We start from the raw sequence: 21,120 nt of genomic DNA on the forward strand, positions 1-21,120 counted from the left end.
AATGGAATGAACAATTGAATTGAAATGTACAAATGATTGATAATTTGGACATCAGAAACAAAATGAAGTAAAGAACAAAATGAACTGAGAATTGAATTGGTTTACTTTTTCAATTACCCTTACCAGGTTTTATATACGCTGTGCAATGGGGGACAAACCCTAATAGGATTTGCTTTATTAGTAAGGAATATTGTCAGAGTTCCTCCCCTATCGCTTTTTGATATCTTTGTCCTAGAGGAACCAGGCATTCAGCCTCCAGATGGGGCGCAGTGTGCCGGAGAGGTCGCCCAGGTAAAGGAGAAGGGTTGAATGGTCTGAGATACCTCGGGGAAGGATACGGATGTCAGACACTCTCTGGCAATCAGGGGCTAGCATGAAGCCCTACCTTATTCAACATCTATATGGAGCCCCTGGCTCGCGTCGTAGAGAACTTCGGGGTGGGCATTGTTAGCTACGCGGACGACACCCAGCTTATGTTCAAGCTTACCCCAGACAGTGAGAAATCTGCCATCAATTTCTCTGGCTGCATGGCTGCTGTCGCCACATGGATGGACAACAACTGCCTCCGTTTAAATGGAGACAAAACGGAGGTGTTGGTGGTCGGGAACAAAACTTCTATATGGTCCCAGGCATGGTGGCCTGCAGCTTTGGGTGACTTTCCCCGCCCCGTACAGAAGGTTAAAAATCTAGGGATTATGATTAACTCGGATCTTTCAGGAAAATCCCAAGTTAACAAAACAATAGGTAAGTGCATTGGCACGCTAAAAATCCTGAGAAAAACCATAGATCTCATCCCGACGGAAGCCAGAAAAACGATTGTACACGCACTCATAACACCCCATTTGGACTACGGAAACGTTCTCCTATTAGGCGTGAACCAAAAGCAGTTACACCAGCAACAATGCATTCAAAATGCAGCCGCCCGCATGGTACTGGGTCTTCCTAAAAGAACATCTTCCAAAGCGGCTCTGGCCAAACTTCACTGGCTCCCTGTTAGGGAAAGAATTAGATTTAAAAGCCTTTGTTATGCCCATAAGATTGCCCACAACAAAGGACCTATCTATCTAAGAAACCTTCTCACTATCCATTGCCCGATCAGAGATCTCAGATCTTCGGGAATGACACAATTCAAACTCCCTCGTATTCACAGAGCTAAAATGGGGGGGGGTCGCTCCTTCCGATACCTTGGAGTAAAACACTGGAATGCCCTTCCCGTCCATTTGCGTAAGGAACCCTCAGAAACTCTTTTCAGAGCCAGATTAAAAACCCACCTCTTCCCCCAATAATACTTCCCTGTTCCTCTTCCGTCCCTTTCCCTCTGTCAGTTTAGTCAGCAGTCAGCGCGGGGATACACTGTTTGTGCAGCCATACGCTTTATAAATGTTTTTATTATTATTATTATTATTAAGATCATATCAATACGTGCATGTGTATGGTGTGCAGCAGAAGTGTGGGTGCCTCAGGGGTTCCAAGCTCTCCAGACATCATAGAGGCCCAGGGTGGTTGACCAGGCCCCCAGTCGGTTTGCATGTGACGTACTACCAGAAGAAGGTATGTCTGTGGTGTCGAGGTCTGGTTGCATGACGGCATTGAAGTCACCCCTTATCACTGTCTCACCCAGGAGCAGGGCGAAAACAATACCTGTAACCTGTCTCAGTGATGATGTGAGCGTAGCGGGCGGACATATTTGGACATTAGATTAAGGATGTTCCCCCTAGCGCCCCGGTTAGAGCTACAAACTGGCCTTGAGAGTCCCTAGTGACGTGAGTGAGTATAAAGGGAAAACTGTGCCTCAGGAGGATATCCATCCCCCGGGAGCCCCACTCAAATCGGAGTGCCATATCCTATTGTAAATTAGTACAATTTAACTATATGTTTTGCACTTCTCTTATGCCCAGAGGCCTGTACAGGATGTATTCATGTGTCTTCGACTCCTGTTCCTGATGTGGCAGAGCTCCTCCACATGTAAACATAACTAGAACATAACGGAATTATGACTGCAGTCCAAATATGACCTACAAGTGATTAATTAATAGAATTAGCTTAATTACAGGCTAAGTAACTATTGTGATGAAGTGTGGTCCTCCTGGGTGTCCAATGTTTCTTGAATGGGGCGGAATTACTCTTGTAGAAGATGGCAGAGTCAGAAATGGCTGTTCTTAATCTTAGGAGAAGAGAGGATAACCCAAACATTCCAAAGCGAGTGGGATGGGATAATTTTTAGTGCTGTCCCAAAGTCCGATAACCGCCCATCTTGTAAAATTGAATTAACTTGGAATGTGTGAGGGTGTATGACCTAATGATAAGCCCTGAACTCATAGCAACAGACACAATTGCTGGGTACAGGCTAGACATACATCTTCTTGCAGCTCTTCAGTCTTCCCCAGCTCACTTCTACAGGTATTTCTCTTGGGTTTTGACCATCTTGCTCAGCTTCATCATCTCTTTTGATTTCTCCTGATGCCTCTTGACCACTGATATAAAAGTCTATCCCTTACTTTTAAACTCTAGCTTAAAATGTATACCCACATTTTCTTTTTGACAGATGAGTGGTGTCTAGGGTGCATGATCCTAAAATGTAATGTGGTTAAACATACACCAGACTCAGGTGAAAGCAGCAATATCTTGAAAAGTGCAATTGACTTTGTGGACTTATGCTTCACTATACTTAAGTATGTAATACAATCATACTTGGAGACTACAGCTTGGTGAAAATGAATAACAAAAGAGAGCCTAACAATAACCTCTCAATATTCTGGGTGGTGGTGCAATATGTAAATGTTTTTAAAAGCCTAGAAGAAGGGAAACAGGAAAGCAGCAGGAATAAAGATGCAGATGCTATGGAAGGATCTGATGCAGTACGAGGTACCTTCTTAACCACCAAGAGCTGCTTTTTGCAACAAGAAAGAGGATGACATGATGAAGGCTTAGAAAATCTGATGTCATACAGGAACACCGATTGTCATCATCAGGACAAAGAACAACAAAGATTGCTTGACTCTGTGTAAGAAGTTTTGTAAATACCCTGCAATGTTTGAATCACATTCTACTGAAATGAAATCAGGATCCTTTGATTAAGAGTTTCAGCAAAGTCTGCTCAACGTTATGGGGTATAGCAAAGGCCTCGCCAGCAGGTAGCCGTTTCACTCAAAATAACTACTCAGATGTAAGACAGTAAAAACATCCACAAAGGACCAGAAGAATCGTCCACAACACTCTTTGGCGTCACCAACCCTTGTCCAACACTTCACACTGGATCAGTCTTTGCAGACTCTAGTATTTCAAAGCAAAGTCCACCATCTCCTGTCCTTGGCAAGAGAACAAGTTCTTTCATCTCTATTTGCCATAAAAAGAACCCGCAGCAAACTCATTGAGAGTAGGCACGGGTGGACCTGGTGCAAGTAATATACCCATAGGTAAGCATTAGGCTTTAGAAAGGCCTAATGTCAGTCACAAAATGAGCAATTCCTGTGGCCTTCAAATAAGACCCATCCAGACCATTTTACAATCTAGGGGGCACAGTGACTTTATTTCTAACCAACCAGGGTCGAAGAAATGAATAAGAGGATAAAGGACTAAGGAGAAGATATTGGGATTCGGAAAAGTAGAGACCGCCCATGTAAGCTGCAAAAATAAAATTGCACCAAGAAAGAGCAAAGATAATATTAGCTATAGATTCCAGGTATTGGAAATAAGGAGTTGACAAAGAGATAACATTGACAGCCCCCCCCCTTTTTTTGTTTTACCTTAGGTAGGAAATATATATATATCTATATATAAAATGTAAATATGTGTGTGTGTGTGTGTGTGTGTGTGTGTGTGTGTGTGTGTGTGTGTGTGTGTGTGTGTGTGTGTGTGTGTGTGTGTGTGTGTGTGTGTGTGTGTGTGTGTGTGTGTGTGTGTGTGTGTGTGTGTGTGTGTGTGTGTGTGTGTGTGTGTGTGTGTGTGTGTGTGTGTGTGTGTGTGTGTGTCTGTGTGTGTGTGTGTGTGTGTGTGTCTGTGTGTGTCTGTGTGTGTGTGTCTGTGTGTGTCTGTGTGTGTGTGTGTGTGTGTCTGTGTGTGTCTGTGTGTGTCTTGTAAAGCGCACTGCTACCCGGAGGCGTCCTGGTGCTATAGACCGCTGGGGAACCCGTGCGTTTGTGGGGGGCCGTTGTGGAGATGAGGCAAGCTAATGCCCAGAGTTGCAGAGTGTGATCCCTGGTTAGAGTAGGCACCGAGGCGAGAATTATCGAGTCCGCTGACCCTGGTTCACGATCCTGCTGCCTCGGGAATTGAACCCTGGTCCCGGGTCGTCCTCTGCTTCCGGGTCTGCCGCCTCTAATCAGTGAGCCACACCACTCATACATACATACATCCTATCCTATCCTATCCTATCCTATTCAGAAGCATATTGATTCAACAAGCCTCCTCAAATAAAAAACACGGACCAGTTCCTTTGCGAGAAAGGCATACCTTTGAACTCTGCATGTACTGGCCAACAGGTATAACATAATCTTCACATCGGTTTATATTAGGTACAGTGAATACCCAAGTACACAATAAAAGATGCAACCATATACTCTACATTTCTCAAAGGAAAAAAGCAAATTAAAGTAGTTTTGGCTACACAAGACATTCTCAAGAACAATAACTAATGCTGCGGAAAAAAAAATAATCTTGTTCAAAATAATTTCCTATGGATCGCCTTTCTACAAATGCCATCCATGTACATTCCTCCAACAACTAACATCCCACTATCTAGATGAACCGGAGCAGAAAAATAGTTGGCAAAGCAATTGCTTTATATGCCTAGCACAAATGATCCTGGATGTGGTCCAGAATGTCTACAGCACTTTATTTTCCTTTGTTGGAAAAAGAAATGAGTCTTTTATGGTCACTTATGCCATACTTCTTTTTATGGCTAAACATTGCACAATACCAATAAAATGCTGAATAAAGCAAATTGCCACAATCCAACCTGTGGCACACATAAGAAGATTGAGACTAAAGTCCCTGGTGAACTAGAGTTGTTTCAACGTAACGGACAAGAAACTGTGCAGGAAAATAAGAACCTCCTGTCCACCTACTAAAATGAAGAGAATACACAAACTAATCAATTACACTCAACTGCGCCCTTTGTACAGGTGTGCAAAGCCGCAAAGCTTTTCGGCTTGCAATTATCAACGTTTTTCGCTTTTCCATATCCATATTCAAATTATGACCTGTCATAATGTAGTAGGTATGCACTTCAGTAAACAATGTTCTCCTTCACAAAGCACTTATGGAGATTTCAACCCTGCAAAAGATCAATTTGCACTGCTTATATTTTCCAGGTTGAAGTAAATACAAAAGTGATGGTTGAGAGGCTTGAATTAATATCAGCCTAGTCATTATTGATGGCCGCATTCCAGTTCATAATTTTTTTCAACACAATGCCACCTCACATAAGAACTTGGGGAAGGTGCAGACTCCTCGATACTGGCACCCATCACAGTTTTCATTTCACCATCATGGTCTTTCTGCATTTCAAGATCTAAAGGCCTGTTTGACCGCGTAACACGAGGGTTAATACAGTGACCCCACACAGCAGTAAAGGAATGGATAAAGAACAGTTTTGATTTCGCAAGGATTACTCTGAAATAATAAAAGCAGACAACACGACAGAAAATGAGCCATCAGAACAGTAATTGAAAAACAAAAGAACAAACGTATTGTCCTACCTGGGCAGCACAAATGCTGTACTGTGTAAACATGGCCTCATATAGCGCCATCAGCCCACTCTGCCCTGCTGCTGCACAGGCTCGTGCTTCCAAAACTGGTATAGCCTGAAACAAAAGCACATTATTAGGTCAGCAGTCATTCTTTTAGAGTCCTTTTTTGTGCTCAATTATTTTACCATTGACACCTCATTGAAAAAAGACACACTTCTTTCCACCTTGTTTGCTGAGAATTATAAACCTCCAGCTTATTTTTGCTCATATTCACTTTGCAATTCATAGCCAAATGGATCATGTATATTTTAACTCTTCACTCACTGTCGAAGAGGTGGCAAACAGTGCTTTACTGTGGAGTATCAATCAGAAAGATAAGTTGCGATAGGTCAGAATACAAAATACAAACCCCAAGATTTATATGGTCTTTTCTCTCCTTTGCCATGCTCCTTGCAGCTTCTCCTTCAACTGTTAAACAGTTAACCATGACCTGTTGCACTGTTTTGTGGGTACTCTAATCTCACTGTTACAAATACTGCCTAACACTGGACTGAAAAAATAAATACTGCGTCACTGGGATGTTAATACCAACTCTTGTGCTTAAGTCTACACATTTATATCCCAATTCATGCCTCTTCAAGCCAAATGCAAAAACACGTAGGTTCACCAACAACCTTGAATCAATTAATGCTTTAGTTGGTCCCCCTTCTACAGGCTACCGCCAAAGCTGTAACATACATCAGACTACTCTCACTTGGCCTCCAAAGACCCATTATTTTGGAGACCACACTAAAATTATGCAACCGAAGGAGCCTCAATGCAGGTAAGGAGTGTATTTCATTACATCCATCCATGAGGGAGACTTCCTGCAACTGCCACCACATCAGCTTCCATTCTAAACGCAGCCTCCCCACCCTTTTCTATTACATCAGATGCAACACATCTCCCTGCCTTAATATCAATATGGACAAAATGTTACAAATCCCATGAATCACGAAGAACCATGGATTTGTTCTCATCTTAACTAAACCCCTTCAGCTTTGCATTCTTGCCTCATAAATTCCTTCTGTTTCAAACTATGCAGAACCTTCACCCACCTTCTTGTGATTCCAAATCACTCAATGAGAGCATGTATTGTTCATTCTTCCTACTTGGAGAGGACAAGAACATTTGGGTTCACACTTTTTCACCTAGCGTCCCTTTAATACACAAGGCCAATCTCCAACCTTATAATCACCCTTTTTGCCCACAGCACTCTCTACAACAGTTTTGTTTTTCTCCACTCCTTTAGACCGCAATGCTCGGGGTTTGCGACCCTTTATTATTTCAAAATGCGTCTTTCCAGTCACATAATGTGGTGCAGTGCGATATGACCAAATCAACACCCTTCTCCATTCCTCTCCACCACTCAACACCAACACCAACTGCAAACCATCTTTCATCGTTCGGTTCCACCGTTCGACTAGGCCAATACTTTAAAGGTAATACACTGATGAACAAATGTGCACCACTCCATATTGGATTAGGAAATCTCCCATGGGTCCAGAAACAACTTGTACACTGTAGTCTGATAGCAGTGTGTCTTGCACCACTTCCCCCCACAAACAATTCCTCCCAAAAAAAGCAATAACTGCTTGGTGGTGATTTGCCTTGGGAATTTCACCTTTGACCATTGTGAGAAATAAGCCACAACTACTATAGCATACTGGGGACACTTTCCCGAAACATACAACAGACCGTGGCATCAACTGCAATCTTCTTCCATGGACCGTCAGATTTGTCAGTAACCGCAGAGGGATACTTCACTGTCTTCTGAGGCTTGTTACTCCCACACAAGGCTCTTCTTGACTTCAGAGTCAACCCCAGGCCAAGTACTCTGCTCAGAAACACCTTTTGGTGGCGCTCATACCAATGTGGCCCTGATGTTCCCTTTTCACCACATGTTCTCTCAGCAGCACTGGTACCACCAAAAGTTCACCTTATCAATACACCACCTACCGCTGATAACTCCACACACACATGGTGGAAACACTCCGAAACCTCAGAAGCCTTCCTTTTTGATGGTTAATTTTCATGAAGATACTTCTCTACTTTTTGGAATAGTAAATAATCCTTGGCGGCACATCTCGATTCCTCATGAGAAAACCTGACTTTTTGTGACCAGGTTAATATTTGCTACGAATCATTGCCCTCCACCTTTGAACCCTCACTAACCGGCAATCTGGACAAACATACAGCCAGAACATTCACCTTTCCAGGGACATACTTCATCCTATAGTTTTATTCCATCATTCTAATTATCTAACGCAACAGTCTAGCAGAAGCTCTACCTCCACCTCAAGTAGAAAAGACATCCACCAAAGGGTGGTGGTCAGTATGAACAGTGAACTCAGTACCCCATACATAAGTACTGAAATGGTCCACAACCCAAAACAGCCAACGCCTCTACCTCAATGGTGGAGTAATTGTTTTCTGCATTTCTTAACAGCCTAGACCCGTAGGCTATAGTGACCTGTTAGCCATTCCTTCTCTGCAGCAATACTGCACCCAACCCCACTGATCAAGCATCAGTGTTGGTTATCACGGCATAATTGATGTCAAAATGTTTCAGTACTGGAGCAGATGTAATGCTTCCTTTTAGTTCTCTGAACTCACTTTCACATTTCTCAAACTTCTCATTCTTCATATACATATACTTGGTTTTATCTGCGAACACTGGAATGAACCGTGAATAATATTCTGCCAGATCCAAAATTACCTTAACTGGTCCTTAAAGGCAGAAGGAGCTACTTTTACGGCAAAAAACTATTTCAGTTTTTGAGAAATTCCCTTCTCATCTATCTAATGCCCCAAATACTCAACACCACCCACTCTAAATTGACATTTCTCTTTCTTGTCAAACCACATTTTTGCAAAATTTCTACCATTTTCAACACCAGATCATGTTCCATCATATTTTCTCTAAACAAAAGGATGCCATCCTGAAAATTGGTTATGTGGGGTGTGCTTTTGAACAAATGAAGCATAGCATGTTTAAACACCACGACTGCCAAAGCCAAACAAAGCTGCATCCTCTTATACCTGTAGGCACCCTCTGGCATAACAAAAGACATCTACGGACTAGAATCTGGATGTAACACAATCTGATGATACACAAAAGATTGATCCAGAGTGGAAAACACTTTTTGCACCATTAATAGTAGTCTGCATTTCACCAAATCCACTCAAAGGTGCTTATCACCATTCCCCTTCTAGGCCATCACTTCAGGGGCCAACCCCTCTGAAGCCGCTATCTCTTCAATTATACCCTCATCACACAGCATCTGTCATTCCTGGCGCCACAGCTCCCTCATAACAAGGGGCACACCACGTGGCTTGTGAGTCTTGGGAATCGCTCCTTGAACACTCCCAGTTTGTCATTGAATACTGAAGGATATTCATCAATGTAGGACACACTTTCTACTTCACACACATCAGATTTTGCCCCCAACACTTGATCTGGGTGATTGGGATCAAACCGTATACGCAAATTCCTTTTATGGGGCCACCCCAGCAGAAATGTACCATACCTGGGAAAAGGCACAACTACCTGTTGAAATTCTACCTGGGTAATAGAACCCAACAACTCTATGGCTTATTATCGTATGCTACCAAGGTTACATATGGAGCCTTGAGCAGGAGATTGGGAAATTTGCTCAAATATGCTTACCCAATCTGAGCACATCTGGCTCCTGAATCTGCCATTCTTCTAACACTCATTCTGTCAATCAATCAATCACAAGAATTTGTATGGCGCGCTACTCACCGTAAGGGTCTCAAGGCGCTGAGAGGGGGGGGAGGGGCGCTACTGCTCGAACAGCCAGGTCTTGAGTTGTTTCCTGAAGGAGAGGTGATCCCGGGTCAGCCGTAGGTGAGTGGGGAGGGAGTTCCAAGTCTTGGCTGCCAGGTAGGAGAAGGATCTTCCTCCGACGGTGGATTTCCGAATTCGTGAAACGGAGGCGAAGGCGAGGCTGGCGGATCGGAGCTGGTGGGTGGGTGTGTAGAAAGTGAGGCGGTTGTTGAGGTACTTCGGGCCCATGTCGTGGAGAGCCTTGTGTGCGTGGGTGAGGAGTCTGAACGTGATCCTCTTGTTGACGGGGAGCCAGTGCAGGTCTTTCAGGTGGGCAGAGATGTGGCTGCGGCGAGGGATATCCAGGATGAGTCGTGCTGAGGCGTTCTGAATGCACTGGAGTCTTTTCTGGAGTTTGGCTGTGGTTCCAGCGTAGAGGGTGTTCCCGTAGTCCAGACGGCTGGTGACGAGGGCCTGGGTGACCATCTTCCTGGTTTCTTTGGGGATCCATCGGAAGATCTTTCGGAGCATGCACAGGGTGTTGAAGCAGGATGATGAGACTGCGTTCACTTGCTTGGTCATCATGAGGGAGGAGTCCAGGATGAAGCCCAGGTTGCGTGCGTGGTCCGTTGGTATGGGTGAGTTGCCCAGGGCAGGGGGCCACCAGGAGTCGTCCCACGTGGAGGGAGATGGTCCGAGGATGAGGACTTCCGTCTTGTCTGAGTTCATTTTCAGACGGCTGATTTTCATCCATTCTGCGACGTCTCTCATTCCTTCCTGGAGGTTGGCTTTGGTGGTGGCGGGGTCGTTGGTGAGGGAGAGGATCAGCTGGGTGTCGTCGGTGTAGGAGATGATGTTGCGGTTGTGTTGGCGGGCGATGGCTGCGAGAGGGCTCATGTAGACGTTGAAGAGGGTGGGGCTGAGTGAGGATCCTTGCGGGACGCCGCAGATGACTACGGTGGCCGCGGATCGGAACGGGGGGAGGCGGACTCTCTGGGTTCTTCCGGCGAGGAATGAGATGATCCACTCCAGGGCCGCTCCTTGGATTCCGGTGTTGCTGAGGCGCTGTATCAGGGTGCGGTGGCAGACGGTGTTGAAGGCTGCTGGTAGGTCCAGGAGGATGAGGACAGCCGTTTCCCCGTAGTCAAGCAGGGACCTGATGTCGTCGGGGGCTGCGATGAGGGCGGTCTCGGTGCTGTAGTTTGCTCGGAAGCCGGACTGCGAGGGGTCGAGGGATCCATTTGTCTCGAGGAAGGCAGAAAGTTGTCTGTTGACGGTCTTCTCGATGACTTTGGCTGGAAAGGGGAGGAGCAAGATGGGGCGGAAGTTCTTTAGGTCCATGGGGTCCGCGGTGGGTTTCTTGAGGAGGGCGCTCAGCTCGGCATGTTTCCAGCTCTCCAGGAAGGTGGCGGATGCGAAGGAGCTGTTGATGATGTTCCGGAGTTGTGGTGCGATGATCGAGTCGGCTTTGTTGAAGATGTTGTGTGGGCAGGGGTCGGTGGGGGAGCCGGAGTGGATGGTGTTCATCATGTGGGTGGTGTCTTCGGTGCTGACAGGGGTCCAGGTGCAGAGGGTGGTGGTTGGGGCGCTGGTTCGGCGGTTGGGTGCGTGGTTTGTGCGCCGAAGCTGTTGTGAATGTCGGCGATCTTGCGGTGGAAGAACGAGGCGAGAGAGTCGCAGAGGTCTTGCGAGGGAGTGATGTCGGTGTTGCAGGCACAGGGATTTGAGAGCTCTTTGACGATGCTGAAGAGCTCCTTGCTGTTGTGGGTGTTGTTGTCCAGTCTTTCTTTGAATGCTGTCTTCTTGGTGGTGCGGATCAGCTGGTGGCGTTCTTGAGGGCGGCCATGTGTTCTGTTGTCTGGTCGTGGCGCCAGGCTTTCACGAGGGTGCGGCAGGTTTTCTTGGAGTTTTTGAGGTCGGTGGTAAACCACAAGGCTTTCCTGCTGCCGGGTCTGCTGGGGGGGTTCTTCAGTGGTGCGAGTTAGTCTGCGCAGTCGGTGAGCCACTGTGTGAGGTTGCGGGCAGCTTCGTCGGGGTCCGTCTTGTTGGTGGGCGGGTTCTGGCTGAGGGTGGTGGTGAGCTGGTTGGCGGTGATCTTGCTCCAGCTTCTGCGGGGAGCTTGTTGCGGGTGGTGGTGGGTCGTGGTTCTCCTGAAGTTGAAGTGGACGTAGCTGTGGTCTGTCCAGTGTAGTCCGGTGGAGTGGCTGAAGGAGATGTGCTTGCTGGAGGAGAAGACGGGGTCAAGCGTGTGGCCGGCATAGTGGGTGGGGGTGTTCACCAGTTGCTTGAGTCCGAGGTTGGCGAGGTTGTCCAGCAGGGCGGCAGTGTTGCAGTCCTTGTTGTTCTCCAGGTGGAAGTTGAGGTCCCCTAAGAGGATGTAGTCAGAGGAGGTGAGGGCGTGCGGACTGACGAAGTCTGCGAGGGCTTCGCTGAATTGTGTGCGTGGTCCCGGGGGTCTGTAGATGAGAGTGCCTCTGACGGTGGTCTTGGGGTCAGTGTGGATCTGGAAGTGAAGGAGTTCGGCGGCAGTGAAGGTGTCGTCTGAGTTGGTCGTGATGCGGATGGTGTTTCTGTGGACGATGGCGATGCCTCCTCCGGTTTGGTTGACGCGGTTCGTCCGGGTGATTTTGTAGCCGTCCGGGATGCCTATGGCAATGTCGGGGGCTGAGGAGGTGTTCATCCAGGTTTCCGTGAGGAAGGCGACGTCTGGTGAGGTTGTTTCGAGGAGGTTCCAGAGTTCAACGGCGTGCCTGTGGACGGAGCGGGTGCTGAGCAGGATGCACTTGAGGTAGATTTTGCTGGTGCTCAGCTTGGCGGGTGCGGTGCAGGTCCGGAGGCAGGTGAATCGGCAAGCTTGACAGGTGAAGGGTCCGTGTGTGCGCCTCGGGGTGGCTTGGTAGCAGGCGGCGTATCGGCCGGCGTGGAGTGCGTGGAGGGTGGCGGCGTCGTAGGTCCGTCGGGTGCGCTGGCATCGGTGAGGACCAGGGGTCCTGGCGCTGGGCGTGGTCCAGGCGTAGACGGGCTTGCCTTTGGATCCAATCCAATAAACAAAGGCACAGGAGGGCAACAGCGGGAGAAAAGAACGAGCAGCAGCGAGGGGGCACCGAGGTCAGGGACGGACCTGTGGCGATGGGGCAGAGACGCGCCCAGCTGGTGGGCCGTGCAGCGTGGGGGTGTCCTGGGGTCAGGTCACACTCGTCTACGCCGCACGGGCTCCATTTAAGGCCAAGTGGGAGGGAGGAGCAGCTGGGAGGCGGGGCGGCCAATGGGTAAACGGAAAGAAAAGGGGGCGGGGCCGCGAGGGAGCAGCGGCGGGGGGGTCACACCAGGGGTACAGTAACGAGAGAAAGCGCAACAAAAACCTACTGACAGAAGGAAAAACACTAATACAGTAAATAAATACAATCCAATAAACGAAGGCACAGTAGGGCAACAGCGGGAGAAAAGAACGAGGAGCAGCGAGGGGGCACCGAGGTCAGGGACGGACCTGTGGCGCTGGGGCAGAGACGCGCCTACAGCTGGTGGGCCGTGCGGGTGTCCTGGGGTCAGGTCAATGCTGATGGTACAAATTGTATTATCTTCAACAACCTTTCCAACCTATTGTATTTGCAAAATAACACACTTGTTTTCCTCATCACCTCCCTGTGAATCCACCACACTCAAAGAACTTTTGTTCTTTTTTCACTACACGTAGCCCCCCACACACTCTGACAAAATATCCTTTAATTTTACACCTGCTGCATATCAGACCAAAAGCAGAACACAACCCCTCAACCCACATTTGTAGGAGTTTACCACTTCTTTGTCCCCATATTTCATGGTTCTGATGTGGTCTTCTTTTGACTTCTGTGCGTCCATTTGAACCAGCTCTATTTTGTCCTTTGACAGCAACTCCTAGACCCGGATCTGTGAGCTCAGCTCGGTTCATCATATTGATGGCCATTTGTAATGTTAATCCTTCTGTGCTCAATAGTTTCTCGTGCACTCTTTTAATATTATTCGAGTACTATTTGGTCCCTCAACATCTCATCAAGGAAACTCTTCTAATTGCATGTGGCCGCCACCTATCTCAGTCCAGCTATGTCGATCTCAAATGATTCACCTGGAAAATGGCTGCTCTTCAGAGATTTGAATCGTTCCACTACTTCATTGTTCTTTTTCCCAAAATACAAACTCAGTTTCCGCAACGCTGACTTCTTCATCAAACTCCTCGTAATCTTCTTCCTCTTCTCCAAGAGGGAGAAGATATTTTAATACTCCCCTTCCTTCCGCCCCCAGATAATCCTTAAGCATAACCAATTTTCTGGATGTCACCTCCTACGGCTTGCACATAGGCTTCAAAATCATCTTTCCTTTCTTCCCAGGGTACAACTGGGTCCCTTGGTGCGAGTAGGTATGTGTGAGTAGGTACGAGTGTATAAGTAGGTACGTGTGTGTGTGTACATGCATACACAAATACATACATACATATATACATAAATACATACTCTGGAGAAAGGGCAATAGGAATACAAAAATCCTACTTATTGCCCCACGTTCATAAGTATAGATTGTTTCTATGGCTGTTATGGGAAAGGTTCAGAGGACACCAGTCCGTTTTCCCTGCTCCAAATGGTAAGCATGAATACCTGCACTGTCTGGGGGCTAAGAGGAATCTACTTGGTGCAACTAAGATTACTTGGCAATGGAGCAGATAGAGACAGATACTGAAGCATCTAGGTGACTCAGTTCTACACAGCCACAGTTGGTACCATCATTTTGGTTATCTGTTACGGAGTTATAACAGTAAATGAAAGAGAATGAAGGATAAAGGAAAATTTCATTTGCAGTTGTGCAACGTTAAAGGTGCACTGGAAAGAGGTACACAGGCCTTTAATATATCATTATGCAGCTGGAACCATTAAGCAGATTTAAAAATAAAAAGTAGTATCAATGAAGGAGGCTAAACTTGAAACTGTCATGACATTGGCTTCCAAACCTTATAGCTGTCGATCAGTAGTACTACACAAGAGAATTAGAAATTAATATCAAATATATGGACAAAAGAAAGCATTGCTTGTAAACTCTTACATCCATGTCTAAACATCAAATCATTCTAAACTGCTTAAATTTTTTTTTAAATACGACCTCTTGGAAATGGAATTCTGGCTCAGTCTTTAACATACAATGATCTTCCTCTGGAGGATCCATTTGATTTGCACAACTGTTCCACAGTACTTGTTCTTAGTCAGCGTGACTATAATGGTGATGAACAGTAATCTATCTTGTAATTAAAAATTGTCTTAACAATTAATAAAACTGAAGTAAGTGGACACCAAAATGGCCGACTAGTCGCACTTTCTGCAAGGTTTGTTCCCGGACGAATTCTGCCTTCCAACTCAGAGACTGCTTCCACTGAAACCAGGGGACCTAGTGCAGGCAGTGAAATGCTAGAACTTCAGAGAGATCGGCTGCTTCGGAACAAATGAAAATGGTGGTGACTGGGTGGTGATACCGATTGCTGTCTACAATGGAGCCTGGGTGGGACCACTGTGGCCCCCAAAGTACCCCCCTTTTGAGCCAGTGCTGACTCGAGCGCCACTTCTGCTGCCCACGGTGCCAGACGCAGTGCCCATGGAACGTAGCATGGCTGGGTGGAGCCGGGAGAGGTGTCAGCTGCGAGAGCTGGAGCCCTGACGGAAGCCCTGTATGTGATATGCGTTCTGGGGCAGGCAGTCTGCAATAGGCGGGGGCGTGTCTGGGCCCACCAGCAATACAGGCTACCCCCCAAGCGAGACCAGCGGCACAGGGTGATTTAGTGGCATCATTTGGCAGGACCGGTGCTAGGCATGGGCCGTGTGGGCAGCTGCCCAGGGCCCCGCGCCTGTTAAGTTGCAAGAGGGGCGGGGGGTGGCTACAGGCTGAGCATGGCGGTCGTCTTTTAGACGAGCTCCGGACCTGGGCTACAATATCCTATCATTATACTGTGGCACACGGTAGTTTGGGGTCTGCGGATGGGGGAGCAGACTGCCTAAGGGTCGGCCGACGCCCGGAGCTGCCTTTTAAGCCGAGAACTGTCAGTGAAGGGAGCGGATTGCCCTGCGATCGACGGGGCACCGTGTGGTGGTGCGGAGGCGTGGGTCGTACGAAGGGACCCGGACGACTGAGGTACCTGGTGGCTTAGACCCTGTCCTGGCCTGGGAGGCAGATGAGTCGTCGCTGTAGTGAGCTCCGGTTGGTGAAGCCGGTGGAGAGCTGAGGAGGTCTCCTGGAATCGTGAAGGGAGAGCGGAGGCGACTGCGGGACTGGGGTGTTGAAACTATGCAAGCTTGGGGATGCGACGAGGCCTACCTATGATGAATGACTTGGAGGCCGGCCAAAGAAATTAGCGGCGGCTGTGGAGGGCGTTCCACGCACGGTGAGCAGGTCAGCGGTACACATGTGAGGCGTGTGCGATCCCTGTGGCACAATAGAGGAACCCCTGAAGTGCTGCGCGCCAAGAGGAGGGATACCCAGCCGGGGTAGACGGCGAGCGTGAGGCCTAACTGCACCCTGCTCCCTTTTACTTGCAAAGCTGAAAATTGTAACGCAGTGGCATGTGGAGACAGGTACTGGCTACATTCAATGCGCCAAGAGTGATAGAGCTGAGCTGTGTGGCAGTGTGATCCGTCTTCTGCGACCTCTCTGGCGCTTGGGATTGCTATAGAACAGGCCCGATCAGTAGTTATATGGAGGCTGAGCACAGGTGGGCAGTGGCGCATAGGGACTGCGGACAACTGAAGTACTGTGTGGCAGCAGGGCTGATCTAAGGTGGCAGCTTGGTATTTTGGCTGTAAGAACACTAGCGAGGCATTGGGGTGACAGGGCAAGCTGCTTGTCATTGTGTGCTGCTTCGCCTTCCCCCGTGATGGGGCGCAATAGGGGAAGGCAGCAGGAGCAAGGAGGCGGCTCTGAGCCCATACCGGACACCGTAGAACACACGGATGGCATCCCGCCTACTGCCCTGACTGAGCCAGGGTATAAACTGGACCTTATCCTACAAGAAGTGCGGGAGTCCAGGAAAGCCATCGAGCTCCAGATTGGGACCCTAACAACAGGTCTTACCCTGCTTCGGGCATATCATGTGAAGCTTGCGGATAAGGTAAAGGGCAATACTCCGACGTTGGAGGAGCTAACACCATGCCAGACGAAGAATGAGGCGCACATTAAACAGCTGCAGGACCAGGTAGCCACCTTAATGGACCGTGTGGAGGATGCGGAATGGAGAGCAAGGAGGAACAACATACGTGTCATTGGCCTGCCAGAGAGAAGCGAAGGGAGCAATGCTACGCGCTACATGGAGCAGTGGTTCAAGGATCATGTTACGAACGAGGGGCTCTCCACTCAATATTGTATTGAACGTGCACACAGGATCCCCACGGGGCGACCGAGGCCAGGGGCCCCGCCGCGTCCCCTAATAGTGAAGTTGCTGAACTTTCAGGACAGGGATATAATACTGCAAAAGGCTCGCAAACTCCCTCAGATCAACTTCGAAAATGCAAGGATATCGCTATATCCGGACTACACGGTTCTGGTGCAAAGTCAGCGCTCTTCTTTCATGGCGGTCAAGAGACGGCTACGGGACCTGCATTTGAAATACGCACGGCTTTTCCCGGCAAGGCTAAAAATCTTGCACAACAAGAAGGCGTACTTCTTTGAGAGCCCCAGGGATGTGGATGATTGGCTGGAGGTGATGGAACGGACCAAAACAATGTTCCCTCTGGGTCTCAGGACGCGACCAGAGATACCATTCAGAAATTCCTCACCTCGCAACAGATGCAGCAAAACAAGTCACAGGCGATCCTTGCGGCGGCCACTTTCACGCATCCTACTAGGCTGGAAGATAAGACGTCTTATGAAGAAGAAGAACTGCAAGACAGACTCGCATGGGAGTGTGGCCCTGTTCCCTACTGTGACCCCACAGACAGCCGATGGCTTATTTGGTTAAATTGAACGCAATATTGGATTGCATTTGTGAAATGTATAAGGATTCTGTAAGTTATGACGATAGTATGGTGTAAGTTCACTTTCATAGCCCACGGTACCGATAGAGCTTACAAGTGCTCTCTCAGCAGACACTAAACCACTTGCGAAGTGCTAGCACTGTCCCCCACATGGCAAAAAGCACTTTTTGTATGTATAATGTTCTTCAATATACAGTTAAGTTGTGTGGTCCGGTACAGTTCCCCGACCGGTCCGAGTATTGAGGAGTTTCGGGGGGTAAACGGTCCTATTGCAGAGTTTGTCTTGGTTGGATTCGAATGGCTAGAGAGAAGGCCTGCAGGTAAGCGGGCGCAGAGCACACTGCAATGCATACATTTGGCAGGTACACGTTATTAACCTGGAACGCTCTGGGTTTAGGCTCTGTGCAGAAGCGTCACAGAATACATGCGCAGCTGCAGTGCTGCAAAGCCCAGATAGTGTGCTTGCAAGAATCCCACATAGCGGATGGTGAAGTACCGAAACTACGTAGGAAATGGAGAGGTTACATCAGCTCCACCACATATTCTAGCTTTGCGAGGGGGGTCATTATTTGGGTTAGGCATGGAATACCGTTTCTAGTGCTGGAGCAGCGGATAGACAAGCAAGGGAGATATTTCTTTGTACGGGGGACATTGGATGAGCAGCATGTGGTTTTGGGCAACATATATGCACCCAAAATGGAACGGGATAAGTACTGGGGTATGTTAAATATTGCACTGACAGGTTGGGAGAACCACCTATGGACAATAGGAGGTGATTGTAATGCAGTGATGGATGATACTCTGGACAGGTCCCACCCGTCTATATTTGGGGCAGGAGTGATTAAACAGGCAGAGGCATTGGGTAGATGGGCTCCGGGGTGGGAGATGTGTGATGTCTGGAGGATGCGGCACCCCACACATAGGGAGTACTCATTCTATTCCCCTGTCCACGTACTGCACACGAGGATAGACAGAATATATTGTTCCAATCGGATAGCAATGCAGGTATCCCAGGCTACATACTTGGCAAAGACCTTTTCGGACCACCACCCACTGGAGATTGTTCTTAACTGGGGAAGAATACCTACCCCGGTACCCACCTGGCGTATGTGGCCGCAGTTATTGGAGGATTCGGTGTTCAGGGCAACCATGTCAGACACTATTGACCGTTATTTTGTTGGAAATAGTAACACTGCATCGAATAGATTGATCGAATGGAATGCCTTTAAGACGGTGGCAAGGGGGCAGGCAATTAGTACGACAGTTGGTGGCCGACAGGAGCTTCATAAATCTCTGTTAGATGTAGAGCACCAAATGGGTAGGTTGGAGCAGGAAGCGATCACGAACATTGATAAGGGCGCAGCATTACAGGAGGCTAGGATCAGGCATGCGGAATTGCTAGAAGATCTCAGAGTAATGGACTATCAAAGGTACTCGCAGCTGAGCCACACTGACGCAGATAAATCAGGGACATTGCTCGCTAGACTAATTAGGGACACTCCCCCTGCGATTGTTATAAATGAGGTCACTACCAGGGGAGGAGGCAGGGTCATTACCCAGGGGGACATTAATGTTGCATTCCGTCAATATTATGCCTCATTGTGTAGCAAACCAAATAACAGCGTGGCAGCCAATATGGAGTCCTTTTTTACCTCCCTTACATAGCCGTAGCGAACGACTGAGGCCCAGAGAGCCATGGTGGGACCTATCACACAGTCTGAAATCAGGGCCGCTATGAAGGGTCTCCCACGGAATAAAACCCCTGGACTGGCTGGCCTTCCAGTTGAATTTTATATAACATATGCCGACGCACTGGTACCCAAATTGGAAATTATACAACACAGCGCTGGAGAAAGGTTCTTTACCCCTCACGACAGCACAAGCGTTCGTGATATCACCCCTGAAAGCAGGTAGGGACCCCGCAGACATGGCCAGTTATCACCTGCTATCCTTATTGACCACGGAGTATAAAATATTAAGCAAGGTATTAGCCAATAGATTGCTGCCTTCCCTTACTAAACTGATTCATGTAGATCAGACTGGTTTCCTCCCCGCCCTCAATATGTCCCTGAATATCAGGAAGCTGCACTACCTCCTAACGGAAGCCCCAAACCATCATGAACATGCAGGCTGTATATCCTTAGACTTGCGTCAGGCGTTTGATTCTTTAATTGGGACTATATGTTCAGTGCACTGGAGCAATTTGGGATCCCAGCGGACTACATAGCCTGGTTACGTCTTTTATATTCTGCTCCTACTGCGCGTGCTCGTACTGGTGGCAATATCTCAGCATAATATCCAATATACAGAGGGACTAGGCAGGGATGCCCCCTGTCTCCTCTTATATTCATATTGGCCTTAGAACCCTTGGCAATCAAGGTACGTCAGAACCTCACCGATATGGGCATCACATTAAGGGATACAACACACCTCTTTTCTGCGTATGCAGATGATATTATTCTGTATCTTAGGGATCTCCGCCTCCCCCTAAACCAGATATACGAGTAATTTAGCCAGTTTAAATCGATCTCTGCCCTCGCCATCAATGCAGCGAAGTCACATATTTTTTATTTCACTGAACATGAGGGCACCCACACTGTTGCGTTCAGAGGTACCAGTCTGCAGGTTGCACAACACACTTTCAAATATCTGGGTATCCAGATATATCAGACCCATGCAGACATGCTGGATGGTAACCTGAATAGGGCAATCAGGGCCCTGCGTTCTAGTGTCGCTTTATGGACTACTTTGCCATTGTCAGTGGTAGGGAGAGCGGCCCTGGCGAAAATGGTGGTACTCCCCAGTTTGATCTATTATTTTACTAATTTACCTCTTCTAATACCACAGACCATGTTCAAAGCGTAGAATAACCTGCTCACTGACCTTATATGGGAACGGGCTGGCGTCGCATCAGTCTTAAAAAACTACAACTATGCACGAGCAGGGGGGAAATTGGGCATCCCTGACTTGAGAGCATACTATTACTCATACCAACTACAATGGTTGTCCTTTTGGACAACCGGGCGTAACCTGCAAGAGATAGGGTTTACGGACCGTGATATGGACAGCGGTTCCCTGCATAACCTATTGTTGCCCAGTAGCAGGCTCCCGAAATGTCTCCCCACTCTGCTTCGCACTGCGCTTCAGTGCTGGAAAGCAGTGATACACTACACTGGTAAACATATTGCTTATGCAGGCAACATCCCGTTATTGGGAATTCTGCTGATGGACGGCTGCATAACTAAGCGTGGAATAACACCATGGCTGGATGTGGGGATCAGCACGGTGGCTGATTTGTTTGGGGATGGGACGCTCTTGGACCAGGATACCTTTGTGAATGTAATGGGAGCGCCGGCGCACTTATATTTATTGCATGCTGCACTGGTCCAATATATAACAAGCATTTACAATGCAACAGGTCTCGCATTATTAAAGCAGAGATATTGGCATTGTAAATGACAATGCCTTTTATTCATTTGCTTTTAAAACCTGCAATCGGTGCTTAAACACGCACTTGAACGTATAGTCATTGCTTACGATGAGCAAGGCTGGCAGTAAAAGAGACTGCCAGCCTTGCTTCTCATAAGCATGGACTATAAGTACAAAGTGCTTGTTTACG

General features: G+C 47.9%; 1 protein-coding gene across 2 annotated transcripts in view; it reads right to left on the bottom strand.

The window, feature by feature from the left end:
• The window catches only part of ALDH18A1 (aldehyde dehydrogenase 18 family member A1), a 508,980-nt gene that overhangs the window by 389,701 nt on the left and 98,159 nt on the right, over window positions 1-21,120 (bottom strand). For both annotated transcript variants that reach the window (XM_086922580.1, XM_086922579.1), the window contains exon 5: window positions 5,700-5,804. In XM_086922580.1, coding sequence (XP_086778706.1) covers window positions 5,700-5,804 — 105 coding nt within the window. The remainder of the gene's footprint in view (window positions 1-5,699; window positions 5,805-21,120) is intronic.

This window comes from Lissotriton vulgaris, chromosome 5 (assembly GCF_964263255.1).
Source record: "Lissotriton vulgaris chromosome 5, aLisVul1.2, whole genome shotgun sequence".
Taxonomy (NCBI): Eukaryota; Metazoa; Chordata; class Amphibia; order Caudata; family Salamandridae; genus Lissotriton; species Lissotriton vulgaris.